Raw genomic sequence first — 19544 nt, 5'->3', positions numbered from 1 at the left:
CCATATCATTAGATAAATGTGCCATAAGGACAAATACCATATGAATTCACTCATATGTGAAATTTAAGAAACAAAACAGATGAACAGGGGCCCCTGGGTGGCTCAGTCGGTTAAGCGGCAGCCCTCAGCTTGCTTGGGTCATAGTCCAGGGGTCCTGGGATGGAGCCCCATGTCAGGGTCCCTGCTCAGCAGGGAGCCTGCTTCTCCTTCTCCCTCTGCCCCTTTCCCAGCTCTCTCTCTCTCAAATAAATAAAATCCTAAAAAACAAAAACAAAAACAAAAACAAACCTAGATTAACAGAGGAGAAAAAAAAGAAAAGAGAGAGAGAGAGGCAAACCAGAAAACAAACTCTTGATTAAAGAGACCAAACTGAGGGTTGCTGGGAGGGAGACAGGCAGGGGTATAGATTAAATGGATGATGGGTTATTAAGGAGAGCACTTGTGATGAGCACCGGGTGTTGCATGTAAATGATGAATCACTGAATTCTACAACTAAAACTAATATTACATTGACTCTTAACTGGAATTTAAATAAAAATGTGAAAGAAAAAAGATTATGGATGGTATCGACAAATGTCTGACACAGGCCACAAACAATGACTTGTTTCAGGTTAGGTACCTTTTTCAGGTAAATTACCTGTTTCAGATTAATTATATGTTTCACAATAGTTACCTGCTTCGGGTAGTGTGCTGATGTTGCATGTTTTTTCATCACCTTCACCTGCTGAGGTTGAAGCTCTTATTTTAAAGACATATGAGGTATTGGCAAGAAGTTTCATGAAAGTATACATATGATTTTGGGGAGAGACTTTTGTAGAATTCCTTTCAACTGTTACCAGATAATGTGTAATTATTCCATTTGCCTTTTTTGGTGGATCCCACTTCACTAAAGCTGACCGCCAGCTAGTTGCCATACACTGTATGTTCTGTACAACATCTGGAACTTAAAAGACAAACAAATGCCCAAAGTTAAAATTTACATACATCTAGTAAATGATTTCAATGTGTGATTGCTAGATAAAATCATGTTAAGGAGTTGAGACCAAATAAAAATTTAATATGACAGCCTTGCAATGTGTGCTCAATAAGTTGACATAAACTAAATCAAATGGCAGTTGGCTCATTTTCTAGGCTATTATGTTAATCCTTACAATACTGAGACAATCACTGAATATTTTCCTAGGGCCCAAGCACCTATCATCCTCAAATCCTTAAAAGTAGCTAATTGGACAGCCTCAAACTCAGGCAGTGGTTGTAGCCTACTCATTTTCTCTCTTAAACAGAAAGGAGCAGTCTTACCGATACTTTTTCTATGGAACCTTTTAATGCAAGACATAGATGTAGATACCTCCATGATGTGGTACATCTGGGCCTAACCGTGTTTGGAGTTAGGTAGTCAGGGCCAGCTAAGATAAAACAGCACCAACATCCAGTTTTGCAGCTTGGATAGGAACACACTAACTTTCTGCTTTGTAGCCTTTGCAGAAATGGCTTCTGCAAAACATCCTAAAATAAGACAACCACAAAGCATTTGTCAATATTATGGGCAAGGGGCAGTTAAGACATAAGCCCCCAGATACCAGGCAAAAAAATTACCATCAGCACATTGATATTAACCTAATAGGTAGACTGTGATCAAAGCCCTGGTTGGCACAACTCGGCACACCCTGGTTGCTTAAGATAGTTCTGCAAAAGAGCTCATAAAAAAACCCTAAACTTAGAAACCTCGAGGGCAATCCTCTCGGGTCCCCTCCCTCTCCTGGAGCTTTGTACTATTGCTCAATAAACTGCTTTACTGCCCACCACCCTTCATCTGGTCCATCTCTTCATTCTTCAAAAGAGGCATGACCAAGAACCACGAGTGCTAAAGGTGGAGAATTCCCACAACAACAGTACTAGGAAACTTGCAATCAATTTAGGGATCTTGTTTTTACAATTGGTAGGCTTCTTTGGAAAAATTGTGAAGAACTGATCTCTCAGTGTCTTTTTAAAAATCATTGGAGGGAATATTTAAATCAGTCCCAGGTTCTAATTCAGTTCCAGTGTTTTTCCTAGAACTTCCATGAATTTACTTGGAAGTAACCCAATTTCTCAAAGGTCTACTATACCTGGTGTACCTGGCACCACACACAAAAGTGACTGCAGATTGGAGAGATTGGCTACTTCCCAAGGAAATGTCCAGTTAGTTAACATCCCCTAATGTCAGCATAGCTTTTCCTAATTTAGTAAAAACAGGATGCTAGAAGGTAAATTTGCATATAGTCAATTTGTGGATGATAAACAAGTAGTGAAACAACTTGCTGTCATTATGCAAAACATAGTTATTTAAACAATACTCGAGTTAATCTTTGATTTGTCTAAAGTTCTCTCCTCTGACCTAAATTTATCTTTACAAATTCTTCCTCTGTAAAGTAAAGGCGTCAGAACTGAAGGAGACTGCTTAAGGAATTTAAAATTAAAGAAAAGACCATTTCTCAAATGCTCTAGGGTTCTGGCAATTAAATATTATTTGCTTCCTTATTTTCAAAAACATAATAATATTTTCATAAAATAATTTAAGAAGCAGTTGATACTTTGCTTGAGTTTATAAAAAAAGATTTTTGTGACTATTTCACTGATTCTGTAAATTGAAAATCAACCAGCTGATATTTAACCTTTAAGTTGAAAAAAACTATTTAAGCAATCAAGGCATAGAATTTTATGCAGTAATTTTATTTTATTTATAAAAATATTTATTGGATTACTGTCTACAAGATTAGCCTTGATTTTTACTAAACTGATACATGTGTATTGTTAAAATGCTTTTCTTCTTTATAGGTTTAGCATTTGTATATAAATTATCATTTAAAATACACCCATTTCCTATAGTCATGTCCACCCTTCACTAGAGGTCAGAAACTGAAGTGCTAGTTCAACTTCTTCACTGATTTTTTCAGACCTTTTAAATCTAAACTTCCTGAATCATGGTTTCTTCATCTGTAAAGGAGAATGGGGCAACAGTAATATTTTCTTTTTTGAGCACTAAATGTGCATCCAACATACTAATAGGAGCTTTATGTGGATCTTTTCAAATATTTTCCACAACAACCTTATAGGTGGCTACTGCTAATATGTGTTTCTTTTCAGTTAAGAACATAGAGGCTCAGAGGAGTCATAAGTCTTTGCAGTTATATAGCTACTAAGTCATGGAGCTTGGATTCAAACACAGACACTCTGACTTCAAAGCATGTACTTTTATCCACAATAAATACTGTTTTCTTAGCCTGTCTTACAGGAATGCTATGGAAAAAAAGTCTCAGATATTCACAAATGCATGCAAAAATGATTAATGTATCAATAAGTGCTCTCCAGTTTCAATTTAGAGATTCACTAAAGCAAGAGAAAATACATCTCAAGGTACAGAGAAAAGATAACTAGAGCAAGATCTTGTGCTCATTCAATAATCATTGATTAAAAAAAAAAGTGAGGAAGAGGTGCCTCTAAATGTATGGTCCAGTTGAGAGAAGGAAAGTGCATTTCTCAGCCATCTATTAAATAGATCATAAATGAAAACTATCCAGTACACAAACAAGGGGGAGCTATGGCACACAGGTGACATGTAGGTAAGCTGTTTAATTAGATCAGGAGTATTTCATAGTCTTCATAATCCCCTCCACATGTTACAAATGGCCTATAGGAAAGTGAAGCTTACATACTGACCAGTGGCCCTCACGTGTCACAATACATCTTCTTAAAAAAAAAATCAGTATCACTTCATGGAAATATAAAACAACTTGTTAAAAGTGACTACTGGCTTGTTTCTCCTCCTTCCCCCCAACCCTAGCTGTCTCAGTTGATACTGAGAATTTAAGAAACAAAACAAATAAGCAGAGGGAAATAAAAATGGGGAGAGAAGCAAAGCAAGAAACAGACTCTTACTTATAGAGAACTGAGGGTTAGCAGAGGGGAAGTGTGTGGGGGATGGGTTAAATAGGTGATGGGGATTAAGGAGTGTACTTGAGATGAGCATAAGGTGATATACAGAAGTCCTGAATCACCTTACTGTACACTTGAAACTAATATCACACTGTATGTTAACTAACTGGAATTTAAATACAATTTTTTTATAAAAAAAAATTAGGTAATTTTCACAGATATCTAGAAAACTGCTCTGTTCCTAAACTATTCCTTTATTTCAATGTCCTTAGTTCAAAAGGAAAAACTTCATGCCTACTGTTAAAGCACTGAAATTCAACTTCTCTTTAAAAGCATTATTAAATAATAATCCTTTATCACATAAACCAAAAAGAAGGGGAAAGTGTTCAATACAAACTGAAACATTTTAGGATCAAAAACTTGTGTCTCACCTGATTCTTGAGTTGTGAATTTTACTACATTACTAAATTGATTGCCATTTCCGACTTTTGTAAAGGCAGATACGCTGATAGAATAAGTGCTGACTGGTTCCAGTCCAAAAAGTTGGGCTTCAGTTTGAACACCTGAAATGTTCTGAAAAGCAGAAAAAAATTATTTGTCACAATGCATGACTAAAAATTTGTTAACTAGAAGAAATATTTTATTATATTGAAGTTATGCATTCTACGTTTAATAAGTGTATTTTCAGTTAAAACATACATTAAACATTTGTGTGTGTGTGTGTGCCACAGGGTGTTCTCAGATGATGATCTAGGATGAACTAGGCACTCTCTCAACCCTGAAGAATCTCATAATGGCCATGTTTTTAATTTCTTTTTAACACTAGAGTATTTTGTTTTTATTTTGTCTCCCTAACACGTGCTTGGATTAATACGCTTATTACTTCCTTCAAATTTTCAAAAATTGGAGTGCCCAATTTAAATCAAACTTACGTGTAGTCAGCGATATTAGATTTTCCTTGAATTCATCTAGAGTCATTGTTTAATACTCGGTAACATTCTATGTAAATTAATTTATTTGTCAGCTACTTCATGCCAGGCATTGGGAATATACAGTTAATAAAACAAAACCCCTACTCTCATGAAGCTTAAATTACAAGTTTTCTCAGACCACTCCTAAATTCCTAATTTTACCCAATCTCTTAGGAAAGTGAAAAAAATGAATAGCTACAGCTGCTCAAGGAAAGATATGCTTTCTCATAGAAAAACTTACCATTAAGTATAAAGTCTTCATTTAAAGACTATTGTTAAAACTGAGACATTAGTTAAAACTAATCTGTTATCCTTATGGAAAGAGAAGACAACCTCCTATGATGGTATAATTTTTAAAATACTGCATATTATCCGATCCAAAATACAAACCACTTTGATTTCTTTATTAAACATCTCAGTAATAGAAATTTATCAAGAATACTCACAGGCCACTTACAGTTTAATCACATTTTAAATTAAGTCATATTTCAAATTAATATTCCAAGTCATTCGTATACTGCAGGGACTCACCGTATTACAGTATTTCCTGTCATTCTTTCATGCTTATTATTTATAAAGCATGGTGTTAGATAACCAGGAGATTTTAAAGATACATATATAAGAGGTATATGGTTCCTGTCATCAAGGAATTTTTATATGAATCAAAGAAATCTCTACACAGTGACACCTGGCTGTCTCAGTGGTTGAGCATCTGCTGTCAACTATTGGGAAAAACTGACATAGATTTGTAAAGCGTGCCATAGCTAATAAATCTTTTTCCCCCTTTTGAAATTATCTTTCTTTCTTCCCTGTTCACAAAAGTAACCATGAATCACTACTAAGTGTCACAAAGAAAGAACTTAAAGGAAATATTTACCCATGATGCCAATATTTAGAGATACTACTATTGGTATTGTGAAGTACATTCTTTTAGATTTTTGATCCTGGAGTCCCGAGATTGAGTTCAGCATCAGGTTCCCTGCAGGGAGCCTGCATCTCCATCTGCGTCTCTTACGAGTAAGTAAATAAAATCTTTTTTTTTTTTAAAGAAATCTCTAAACAAATGTTTACCGAGAAGAAATTAAACACAACTCAGGTAAATTTTAATTTGGATTAGGAAGGGCTCATACCCAGAGAAATGACTGAGATTATAATAAAAAAGTGAGCAGTTTACTGGATAGTGACTTACATGAGTAAATTGTAAGAGGGAGACATGAGTGAGGAATATTTCTAAACATTTAAACAGAACTTTTTACTGAATAAACAATTTCTCTCCATATATGTTAATGACCCAAGTTATGAGTAGACTTGGATTTCACTGATCTCGATCACATTGAATCGACTGTGACGATGGGAACATTTGAGGTGGTTTTGGAAATATTCTGCTTCCATAAACCCACATATAATTTTAAAAAGATAAAAAGCTAAAAAGAAAAAGAAGTAGAAAGAGGCAAAGGAAGACACAGAAAGGAAAGTAGGAAAATCAACTCAGACAGGAAAAAAAAAAAAAGGAGGCATGAAGTAGGGGTAAAGGAACTTAAAAATTAGACTCTGAAAGAGTGCCTAGGGGGCTCAGTCAGTTAAGCGCTGACTTTTAGTTTTTGCTTAGGTCATGATCTCAGGGTCCTGAAATTGAGCCCCTGGGCTCCACCTCAGCAAGGGGTCTGTTTCTTCCCCTCTCCTCATGCTCAGGCACATGTACTCTCTCTCAAAAATAAATACTAAAAAAAGAAAAGAAGACTATGAAAATCGACAGAAGACAAAACGAATGTAAAAAGGAGTAACTATATGTAGTAAATTTTAGAGAAAAACTATACCTTACAAGTTGTAAATTTAATACTTTATGGTATTAAGATTATATGTTTGCTACAAGCACAATTTTAATTATAGCATTTCTACTGAAAAATCAAGATATCTAAAAAATCTTAGAATAAAACTTATTCTCATATTCAAGTAAAGGTATACCATCCTTTCATACTTAGTGCCAAGACAGTGCTGGATGTTTTTTTTTTTTAATCTTTTAAACTGAGTTCAATGACAACGAGGCTAACACATTTATCATGTGCTAAAGATTATTCTAAATGCTGGATACAGATTTTCCCCTTATAATCCTCACTTTTTAATGTATGCAATCTTTATAGATCTCCTTTTGCACTTGAAGAAGCTCAGTCAGAAGAGGTGAAGTAACTGCCATAATGTAGCACATTAAGTCTCAAAATGTGATTGCAGTAAGAAAATGATTGCGTTTTCCTTTTTGATGTCCATTTCCCAGTGACCCATACAGATAAAGCAAACAAGAAATGGGAAGATGTTAAGATTAGACTGAGGATAGATATTAGAGGGCTAGAGACTTAGCATCATTAACAGAATTTCACACTTCTGGGGAAGATATTTCACATTTACAGAGTAGAAGAATTCAAATTCTACTCAGCTTATCAGATTTTAAGATAATATCTTGATTTCAGGAAAGAAAGCCGGTGTTCTTTATGACATAACCTTAACAGTTGCTTTTGCTTTTTACTATTCACTTTGTAAGCTACCTACGCCATGAAAATGATTTACCATCAGCAATAAATTGTAATGCATATAATATTGGGGAACAATGTTAACTGCAGAGTTTTTCACTCTTCTTGATGTAACTAAAGAAGAGCATTCCAGTACTTCATTTGCCTTTGGAAAAAAAATAAAAATATTTTCTTAAATAAATGCCAATGATAAAACATATTTTGGCAACTAAATGCTAGAAATCATACAACTATATTTGAGATTCTTTGTTATATCAGTTCTTTGGATATTTTTCACTGATTCTGGAACCTAAAAATGGAGGAGGAAAAGGGTATTTAGTGTTGCAGACTAATTAGCATTGAAAAGAAAATAATAATGATATATATTAAGAGACCAATTAGTGTGGGATTATATTCTATCAGGGAAGATGTCCAGTAGTCCAGTATAAATCTTTTCTGAAAAGTTAAAAACACTCACTTGTTATCTATCTTAACAATAAATAGAAATATATTGCATGTAAGATAATAACAGTTTTTAAATAGTCTGAAAAAAATTGTCATATACTTTCCAGCATTAACAAAATCATGCAATTATTTCTTAACTCGTATCTAGAAGTTGTGAATTCTAAGTAAATTGCTCTGCAAAGCATTCAGCTTCCATATCTGACAAATGCTTTCTGTGTTTTCCAAAAACATCCTTAAATTGTAGGGAAAAAAAGATTATTTAAAAAGATGATCCTTGTTTAATTTAAAGCTATCCATTTTCCCCTGCAAGTCAAAAGATTTTAATTCAATTTTAGAATTTTTGAAATTAACATATACTATTATAATCAACCTACCTTATAAAATACAGTATCAGTTTCATGTTCATGAATTTTTAAACTATATATTTTAACAAGACCGCCTGGAACAGGACTTGGGTTCCATTTCAGCCATACAAAGTCTGAAGTATAGTTGATTAAAGTCAAATTTTGAGGAGGTGCTAAAGGCACTGCAGGAAAACACATTATAAAACATATTCATAACATTTTTAGCATAAAAATATCATTTTGACTTTAGCTTCTTGAAGATACTAGTTAAGAAAGATTTCTAAAATGATCATGTTTTAACTTCAGAAATAAATAGCATCAGTAATTACATTATTATACTGGGAACTCAGTAGTTCCAAAGTAGTTTTAAACAAGCACTTCATTCTGAAGCTTGAACTAAAAAAAAAAAAAAAAAATCAGCAAAGTAGATGAATAGCTGTAAGCCTGTTACAAATAGAAAATTGAATATCCTTTCAATTTCCATGCTGTTCCTTAAAAAGACAGAGCTGCAACAGTGAAATCATTTGAAGAGGTATGGATTCGGGCTTACCTGACTCATCTGTGTAAAAGAAAAGAGTACTGGAAGGACCAAGTCCTTTTACAGTTCTTGCAGCAGCAAAAAAACTATATAATGTAAATGGTGAAAGCTCTTCCAATATTAGATAGTTATCAGAGGTAATGAAAGAATAATTTTCATTTGGTCCTTGTAAAGTTAAATCATAACTTATTATTGCACCATTTGGCTTTACTGGGGGATCCCAGGATAAAAGAACTGAGGTAGAGGAAAGGTTTTTAAAAGTGTTGATTATTGGTGAAGTTTCTGGGACTATAAAAGAAAAAAAGAATATTAAATGAAAAAAAATTGAATTAGCATTAAAAAGAAGAGGTCTTGATAATCATGGGGCTTAAGTTTATTAGCAGATAATTATTTTAATTTAAAAAACTTTATGTTTATTGAAAGGCTAATTATTTGAGAAACAACAGATTCTATATAATTATAAGAATAATGTTATCTATCAGAAAGCAATATAAATAAGAGAACAGCAACAATCTGCTTAAAAGGCAATAAAAGGGTCCAGCCTACCATCTTCCTCAGTTTTGATGTGTAGCTGGGCAGTATAGGTATCAGAGAATCCCTTTTCTGTTGATGGAGTGATTTTTAATATGTAATCAGCATATTTTTCCAGATTATCAAAATACATGCTTCTCTCATACGTAACAAGAAGTGGTTTCACGTGGCGAGGAGTCTGCTGTAAGCTCAGAGAAACATAGTAGAAGACTAGACCATTTGGTTGAGATGGTGGGCTCCAGCTTACATTTATTGCAGTTGACGAAATGGACTCGTAAGTTAGGTTTCCAACAAACCCTTCAGGTACTATGGTAGGTAATGTGCAAAATATAAAAATTATCAGTCACCCTAAGTAAAATTTAAGTAGATTCACAAACCGAGGGTAATTGTTGAAATGGCATCTTTAACATTATCAGCTCTTATGTTGTTTAAATGCAGATATAGTAAATACCACCTATTATAAAATAACATTACAAAGTAATTATATTAAAAATGATTCAAAATATAAAAAACCCTGTCATCTTTAATATGTGTGAGAATTTTTTTATATAGTATTCTCTTGTCTTTTCTTTCCTACAATATGGAGATAATCTGTGTATATATATACATGTATGACTGTTTATATACTCAGATATTTAAGTATTTGATAATTTATATTGTTCCAACAATAGTTTAATTTTCTTTCTTCTAAAGATTATCTTTATTAAACATATACCACATCTAGGACTTCTCACCTGGAACAGTGCACAGTGTTTATGTGGTGCTGTTAAGAGTCACTGATAAAATTTATAGATTGGTGAAAATATGGGGAGAGATCTGCATTTACAGAATGTTTGAAATGACACTGACCACATACTGCACTGAAACACTTTGCTAGAGACTCTGCAAGCACATGTTTGCACGTATTTTTTTCGTATCTTATTCTGTTGCTCAATGTGTAAACTATCCAAAAGGTTGTTCTAACAAGGAAAGCATTTACTCCCACTTTTAGTGTCTGTCAGTTTACAATCTTAAGACAATAAACATGGAATCTTACTCTCAGCAGAAGTTTAGGTCAATATCATTTCTCAATATGAGACTAGTCCTTAAGAAATAAATCGACACCAGAAACAAGAAGAAGAAATAGGCAATGATTTATGCATCACTGTATTCTTGAAGCTGAAACCTAAAAAAAATCAAGTACTTCAATCATTATGTTTTTCTGAATACTCAGCACAAACAGGATACTGCTGAAGCTGCATAGAAGAAACTTCTGAGGTTAATAAAGTAAAGGTATTTCGGTCATATGAGTCAAAATCACAATAAGAACAAAGATGCTGTATAGAGTCCTATGTGTATTCAAAGGCTGAAATGGAAAGAAGTTGCTAGATTTTTTTTTAAGGTAGTTCCTAAAGCAAAGGGACAAGAATATTAAGTATTGGAAAACCCATCCACGTATACAACAGTGGTTTTCTACTTCTTTCTTCTTCCAGCTTATAACTGCATGGCTGTGACATCCTTTGAAGCAACAAAAGTGACAGTTTTCATGAATGGTAGCAGTTTTTATGAATAGATAAGGCTGTTATCATTGTAATAATTTTATAGCTACATCAAATGCATTTTCAAACTTCTATAATAACTAGTTAAATGTTCCTAAATAAATTACAGATTTTACTAGCAATACATACAAATAGAAAAAAGGATCTGAAATAAAGTTTAAAATTAATCCTATCAAAGATTAATAAATGCTTTTTGTTTACGTACTGTCTTGATCTGTATATACTTCAACTATGTCACTGCTTTTATTCCCATTTCCAACTGAAGTACTTGCTGTTACCCAAAATGTATAGTAGCTGAATATTGCCAGTTCATCTATTATTGCAGATACGGTCATATTGTCAAAGTCATTGGTTACTTCATCGAGTGTAAAATTCTGAAAAATAAACATATTGTTTTAATTGTTTAGAATATAGTTTTAATATACATGAACATTTCAATATAATTATTATCCATGAATTAGTTGTCTCTTATTATTTTAAGGTCAATTTTTGAGAAAAATCAACATAGAAAATTTTAGTGCAATAATTAAACTGGAAATATGTTGTACTAAACGAAGAATGGATGGTAGTAATTTTTAATCATAAAATTAACATACAAAATAGCAGAGTAGAAGCTCCCAGCTTATGAAGAATGTTCAGTGAGCAACGGAAAATGCTATAACTATACTGATCAGTGTCAGTTTTCCTTTTCTCTCTTTTTTTTTTAAAGATTTTATTTATTTATTCATGAGAGACACAGAGTGAAGGCAGAGACATAGGCTGAGGGAGAAGCAGGATCCCTACAGGGAGCCTGATGTGAGACTCGATCCCAGGACCCTGGGATCACACCCTGAGCTGAAGGCAGATGCTCAACCACTGAGCCACCCAGGCATCCCAGTATCAATTTTTCTTAGAAAACATTCAAGTATTTTTCAAAACACTGACCATATATTTTTGAATAAGTTTATGAGTATTATAAGAACTTTTATTTTTTCATCCTGTTAATGAAGAAATTATGAAAGTGTTCACCTCTCTCTGTCAACTCAAATGGTTATTATTCATCTTTAAAGGGGCTTTTTTTTCTATTATCATGGGGAGAACTGGGAAGTCAGTTAGATGCATTTTCTTTCTTATATGCAGAGTAAGAGCAACTTTAAAATCTTTTGCCTGACTCCTAGTTATATTTGTCCTAAGGCATTTCTTCAAGGTTAGGGAATTGATTTATGCAATCATTTCCTTTCTGACCATATTTTATTTTATTTTAATTAATTAATTAATTAATTTATTCATTTTTCATTGGAGTTCAATTTGCCAACCTATAGCATAACACCCAGTGCTCATCCCATCAAGTGCCCCCCTCAGTGCCCGTCACCCAGTCACCCCAACCCCCCTCCCAACTCCCTTTCCATTACCCCTTGTTAGTTTCCCAGAGTTAGGTGTCTCCAATGTTTTGTCATCCTCACTGATATTTTCACTCATTTTCACTCCTTTCACTAATTTTTATATTCCCCAAATGAATGAGCCCATATAATGTTTGTCCTTCTCCGATTTCTGACCATATTTTAAACACAAAACACATAGTTAAAGAAAAGTAATTCTAAAATGGACAATAGACTTAAAAATTATGTAGGCTATTAGTATGAATAAGTTTTAATAATAATGTCCACCTACATCAAGAAAACGCAATGATTCCAATCCTTACAAAGCTCTGAGCATCCTATAAACTGAAATTCAATTGTAGCAGAATAGCCCTCAATAAACCATCTAAACTCAAAGCTTTTCCTGTCTCAACTATAAAATGGGAATAACTATTTCTACTTCACAGATTTTGATGATTACATAACATTACATTACATAACATTACATAACATGAAACACATAAAAAATATCATATCTAGTACACAACTAAAAACAGAATAAATGATAATTAGTTCATTTAAATGAAAAACATAGGGTAATTTGGGGCTTGGGTGCCTCACTCAGTTAAGAATCCAACCCTTGATTTCAGCTTAGGTCATGATCTCAGGGTCCTGGGATGAGTCCCCACATCAGGCTCCCCGCTCAGCAAAGAGTCAGCTTGAGACTCTCCCTTTCTCTCCCTCTTCCTCTGTCCCTCTCCCCACCCTTGTGCTCATGCGTGCGCTCTCTCTCTCTCTCTCTCTCTCTCTCATAAATCAATCAATCAATCAATCTAAATGAAAAACATAGGGTAGCCAATTTGACTAAAGTTTATAATTTGGTCCTATAAAAAATTAAATTCAGCAAAGTTTTGTGATCCTTTTGCCAGTTTTTGGTGGAGCTGGGGGGAGGTTGCGAAGAATGAGTGCAATAAAAGATCTACCTCAATTTGTGGTTGCTTCTTTAGGAATAGATAAGTTAAAACAATATAACAACCTCATATAAAATATGATCTGTATACTTTAATATCTTTTGACATATCTATTTTATACAGGGAATAACTGGCTTATATGAACGATCTCTTAAAAATATTAATGTAATTAATTAGTCAGCCATTTAAAAAGAAGGAAATCTTGCCATTTGCGACAAGGATGAACCGTGAGGGCATAATGCTGAATGAAATATGTCTGATGGAGAGAGACAAACACCATATGATCCCACTCAATGTAGAATCTAAAACAAAAATCCAAAACCATGAACATACAGATAAAAAGAACAGATTGATGGTTGCCAGAGGTGCAGGGTGGGAAGGGATAGGCAAAATGGGTGAAGGTGATCAAAAGGTACAGACTTCCAGCTATAAAATAAATAAGTCATGAGTATGTAATGAAAAAATATATTAATGTAGCTTTTTGGTATAAATTTTAATTTTTCTTTGTTATAAAACTTATTCTGATTATTACCTTGATGACTATTCAGAGATGAATTATTTTGAATCACCAGAAGCCATTCCTAATGATATGTGACTTAGCATGCATAGCCATGTAATGAATTTGGAATTAGATCAATGATCCAGATGATTACTTCAGTCATTTATTTGTTTTTGGAAAAAAAAAATACCTTTCAGCTCTAATTATCTAAGACTTACTATGTAAATGCATTTACAAGTGAAACCTTCCAAATTTGATTAATCAACCAGTACACTATTCATTTAGCATTCTTTTAGTATAGTAAGACACTGTGTCAGGCACAGGAGGAGACAGGACGTAAGTGGGTAGAATGAAAATGTAGAAGAGTTAACACACTAAACAAAATGTACAACAATGGAAAAAAGAACAAATGGTAGCAGAGAGATTAAATTCCCTAAGGTAAGAAGAAGGAAAAAAATCATTTCAAGTTCAAATGCTCCATAATTATAACTAAGAACCAAAAATAAAGTTGGTCTATTATAATAATTTTATGTTCCTTCAACTAAAAATATTGAGCACTAAACCTATGTATGATACAGTGCCGGAGGACTTCAGGGGATGGAAAGATAAGTGTCACATGACCCTTTTCTTCAAGTTATTTGCTATGGTATAGGAGCTAAGACAAGTAAGCAGATACCAGGAATGGAAAGCAGGTTATGATGTACCATGCTTGAGGTGTTCTACACAGTTCTAGGGGAAAGAGAAGGGGGAAGAAAAAAGCAATACACTTATTCTGCTACATGATTTTTATCTCAAGGATTTCTTCTATTCTCCCAACTCAAAATAGAAAATATGGAAGTGAAGATGCTGTATCTAACACTAACTTGAGGAACAAATTAAGGCACAGATGAACTCCGAGCAATATGAGAACTGTTTTCACATCATTAGCCTGTGCCCTCTTGCAGCTGTCACACTTAAAAGCATTCTTAAGGTTATTTAATAAAAGATTACATTTTCTAAGATAGATGAATTGTAAGTGGGATGGTATCATATACCCAGGTTTGAATAAATAGGCTCATAAGATCATGTTGAAACCGTAGTTAGATGTTTACACTTCATTATTTAGATGTCGACCAAGAGAACCAAAACAGAATTTTTTATATACAGGTCATAAAGTAAACTGTGCAGAGGCAAAATCTTTGCTAAGATTCAGAACTATGGACACCACTCTGCAATATTTCTGTTAAATGCATGAAAGAAGAAAAATCTGCATTTGAATGGCTTCCAAGACATAAAGACACGTTGTAAATTTGTAAACAACATTGTATAAAAATTAACAACAAATTTCACACTAATCCCATTTCTTTCTTCCAAATAGAGTAGAACAAAAAGGAATAGCAAAATCGTTTAAGGTACATAGAAGGGGAAAAAAGGATCCTCCTTCTCCTTCCACACTTAAGGTATTTGTTTTAAAAATCTACATCTATAATGATGTATATATTTGTATCTTCATGTCTTTTTTAAAAAAGATTTTATTTATTTATTCATGAGAGACACAGAAAGAGAGAGAGAGAGAGAGAGGCAGAGACACAGGCAGAGCGAGAAGCAGGCTCCATGCAGGGAGCCCGACGTGGGACTCGATCCCAGGTCTCCAGGATCACTGGCCAAAGGCAGACGCTAAACCGCTGAGCCACCCAGGCTGCCCTTCATGTCTTGAATTAGAGTAGTTTTTCCTTTTGGCATGGAGTCTTAAGTAGTCACACTTATTCAACCCTCACCCTTAGATGGCCTTGAGCAGAATGGAAAAAACAAACCAACCTTGACTTTCTCTTATTCACTGCTAGGTTAGTTCTGAGACAGCTGGCAAAATTCTGCTCTGACTCTACTGATCAAACCTAAATTGCATCATAGATACAGTAAGGCAAATAATACAATAAAGCATGCTCTACTTCCTGAGATTGCTGATTCCAAGAACTAACTCTAGTGGTTAAATTAATGATGTCAGTCACAAACACAACTGGACAATTCAAAATTACTAAGACTTATCTATGTTCTTCTATTAGAGTTCTATAAAATATTTGGTTTGAAAAAAAGTATTTGGTTTGGATAAATAAAGGAATTCTATTGAGTAAATTGAAAATACTTCTCTAAATGAAATGCATTTTAACTATTTCCATAACCATTATCATTCACATGAGAAAACTGTGCGACCCTAAAGCCCTGCATACTTTTAGTTAATCATATTCCTAGAGGTTTTATTACATCTAATGCTAAATAATAATAACAACCCCTCCTGCTAGCAGATGAAATTTTTTTAAATTGAAGAGAAATATGCAAACACATCCAAACATGAAAACTATTTATACTGTATACAAACAAAAGGGGAAAAAATTAGCTAAGAAATAATTGATGGTAAATTAAGCCATCAACTCCTTTGACAACACTTCTTGGGTAAGTGGAATTAAGGGCCATATTTATATACAGATTTTTAAATAGATGGTAGCTTCATTGTTAGCAATACATTTGAAATGTGTGAACATGCATAACTAGATTAAAATGTATCTGACATATTTCCACCACATTTTTTTCAATGTCAATGGGAGTTTTATAAAATGTCTATGCATAATTATCAGTGTAAGATAAATGATTTTTCTATCATGCTAAGTCTATATCATCATCAATAAAACTGAAGGTTATAAATAAAGAACTATAAATAAAGAACCAGGAGAAAATTCAGGTCTTACCTGCAAAAAAGTACCCGAAGTATTTCTGTAATAAACAGAATAATATTGTATAATCCCATTAGGTTTTGAAGGAGGCATCCAAAAGAGCATTATTGATGAAGAACTGAGATTTGCATAATGAACATCTTTGGGAGGATCACTTGGTGCTATAAAACAAATAATTGAACAAAAAACTATACTTGTGGCTCCAAATGATGTCTGAAATGTTCTAAATTTTACCTGTCATTGATAAGTGATGAGCATTATTTTTCAAAAGAAAATTTAAATTGGGAATAACAGCTAATTAAAAGTCAGAAATGAAATTCATAGGCTCATTGGACCATCTCTCTCACACTGTATCAATGCAACATCCAGGCAGCTGACAGATAGATTTCTTACTCGTAAAACACCATCCCAGCTCTAAAACATGCCTACCTCCCTGTATTTGAAAACAACATCATAACGAATTTCCAGTATAAAACACATAATATGAAATTATAATTTAACTTAGAATCTTGAAATTGAATACTAGAGAACAAAGGTAGCGAGCTGACTTCATGCATTTTATTTTGTTTCATTTAGGAAATACATAAATGCATACTAAGTGTCAAGTTCTGTGCTGAGTGCATCTACAAATATAAACTCATTTAATCTTTATAAGGACCCTATAGAATAGGTATATATTGTTTCCATTAATACAAATAGGAAACAGGCACAGAAAGATTAACTTTCCGAACATCACACAGCTAGGAAGTGACCAAAAAGCAAGTTTGCCTCCAAAATGATGACAGGTATTAGGCTTACTAATTCATTTTGATATTTAAAGCTTTTTTTTTTTTTTTTTTTTCTGAGTAGGTTATTCTTTTACTTGACCTACATCCAAAAGAACTCACCTCCCTCGGGTGTTCGAAAGTTAATGATACTGCTTCTCATTTTCCCATCACCAAACCTGGTGCTAGCTGTTACATAAGCATTATATTCAACATCATAGTCCAAATCTGAGAACTCTAGTGTTGCTTCAGTTACATTGATAGTTTTTAATGATGATCTATCCCTATGAGAAAAAAAAGAAGTTATCTGTAAAATTGACTATTAAACGCTACATATATATTTTGAGCACAAGTACATTAAAAATAAGCAACATTAATGCACAGAAATATATTAATCGGGACTAATTGGATAAAGATGTCACTTATTTTGAAATGCTGAAAAGAGCGAAATCAAGAATTCAATAAATAAATTTGTTTTCAAGTATATTCAAAATTCATTCAAATGCTAATAGGATGTTCATATTAGAATTTGCTTGGACTGATTTTAATAGATCCCTAGGAATACTATGTAGTCTACATAGTTACATCACTCCTTTTCATACCCATGTTTTTTAGTTGTTCAAATATTTGGTCTTTTTAAGTGTACACAACATCTTATTTATACTCTTTGTCAAATTCACTTTTCATATATTGTACAAAAATAATATTTACCTTAGACCAATTAAAAAAATAGTAAATATCTGAATAGTAGTATCATCTAAAATAGTGAGCTTGTGGGTTATCCTTCATTTATTAATTATATTAATTAATTATCCTTTAATTATTAATTTATAGTAATAAATTATGTATTAATTGTAAGTAACTGAAATAATGTCTGTATAACATACAAATACAAAAAAGAAAAAGGTAGAACTCATGTCTCTTATCCAATTAAAATCTTAGAAGTATTTAAAATGTCATTCCAGAAAAGAAAAAACAAATAAATGTTGATTAAAACTCTCCAAGTAAGTACTGAAATCCCAAGGGGGAAAAGAAAGTCTACAGAACAAAATGTTGCTAAGTAATATAATACTACAATTATTTTATTTCAGCCATGCTCGTGGAGTTTCTATAGCTTTGAATTAAGTATAGACTAGAATCTAAATTAAAAAAATGAACATGGATATAGCAGTGCTGAAAACTGCATTTCAAAAGAAATTTAGGAGTGCCTAGATGGCTCAGTCAGTTAAGCATCCTCTTGATTTCAACTCAGGTCATCATCTCAAGGTCCTGGTCCAACCCCTCCTCAGGCTCAGTGCTCAGTGGGGAGTCGGCTGGAGGATTCTCTCTCTCTCCCTCTGCCCTTTACCCCTCCTCCCTCTCAAATAAATGAATGAAACTTCTTTTCAAAAAAGTTTAGATTTTTAAGAGCAATTAATTATGAAAGAATGTAAGTAAGGGAATATGATCAACATCACAGAAAAAGTATCTATCTCTTCTGTAATCTCATTTTTTTTTCCTCTATGGTTTCACAAAGCACCCAAGAAGTAAATGGATATTTTTTCTGAATATAAAATGTTCTCTCTTTGCCATTGAAACAATTAAGGGTATCCACAAAGACATACATTTCAGGCACGGTTTTACCATTTTACTATTACAAAAGCATCAATCCACTCCAAATATCACGTATGGTTATCTAAAAAGTAGTTGGAAAGCTTACCACAGTGAGAAAAATATGGATTCAGAGTATGTGATTGGAGACAGGCAGGATTAGCAAGGCTATTGAGCAATTTGAAACAGTTCCATCAGACAGCCTCTCTCAGAAGCAGTAGGGACTTCATTGAGACCCTGGAGGAGGCTTTTAGACCTTAATGTTGTGGCTGTTAGTCTTGGAGAAAGATGCCTTGTCATAGAAACTTTACCCAATTCCGTACTCCTGTCATTGGTCACAGGTCATTAGAACACTGCAGTATGGTTAATCCAGTTCAGATCTCCAAAGCTATGAAATTAACTAAAGTAATCTAATTGCATTTTATCTATTTTTAAAATTCCTTTTCAAGCTTATTTTTCAGTGCTATTTGATGCCTTGCATTACTTACCTGCTTGCCCTGACTTTCACAACAAAATACTGCAGATGACTATGCCTACAATAAGGATAACCCTGATTATGTTCCACAGATGATGTAGAATGGAGGCAATTACCTGAAAAAGGCGAGTCAAAAGTAAATTTTGTCTCATATATCCAGATATTTCACTAAGAAGAAAATAGTCTTTATAAATCGTCTTAATAACAAAACCAATAATCCACCTTAGGATATATGGATATAGTTTCTACATCTATACTGATTTACCCTGGGACAAACTAGTACTAACAAAATTTTTCAGATACTGATGTCTTGCTGTTTGAAGCTTGTTTGTTTTTCTTTTGGAATTTAGGATTGTTGCTGATATTTTAATGAGTAAGGTAAAAAAAAATATCT

General features: G+C 33.4%; 1 protein-coding gene across 4 annotated transcripts in view; it reads right to left on the bottom strand.

Moving 5' to 3' along the window:
* Window positions 1-19544, bottom strand: part of PTPRQ (protein tyrosine phosphatase receptor type Q) — a 246273-nt gene that overhangs the window by 113427 nt on the left and 113302 nt on the right. For 2 of the 4 annotated variants that reach the window (XM_072772894.1, XM_072772897.1), the window contains 8 exons: window positions 17209-17369; window positions 16337-16482; window positions 11012-11180; window positions 9284-9574; window positions 8750-9025; window positions 8230-8381; window positions 4347-4488; window positions 674-943 (listed from right to left, as the gene is read on the bottom strand). In XM_072772894.1, coding sequence (XP_072628995.1) covers window positions 674-943; window positions 4347-4488; window positions 8230-8381; window positions 8750-9025; window positions 9284-9574; window positions 11012-11180; window positions 16337-16482; window positions 17209-17369 — 1607 coding nt within the window. The remainder of the gene's footprint in view (window positions 1-673; window positions 944-4346; window positions 4489-8229; window positions 8382-8749; window positions 9026-9283; window positions 9575-11011; window positions 11181-16336; window positions 16483-17208; window positions 17370-19544) is intronic. The other 2 variants (XM_072772895.1, XM_072772896.1) reach the window with 2 other exon arrangements.

Source organism: Canis lupus, chromosome 13 (genome assembly GCF_048164855.1).
Source record: "Canis lupus baileyi chromosome 13, mCanLup2.hap1, whole genome shotgun sequence".
NCBI classification, from domain to species: domain Eukaryota; kingdom Metazoa; phylum Chordata; class Mammalia; order Carnivora; family Canidae; genus Canis; species Canis lupus.
Note: the sequence above shows the minus strand (reverse complement) of the source record. Positions and strands in the feature narration are given on the sequence as shown.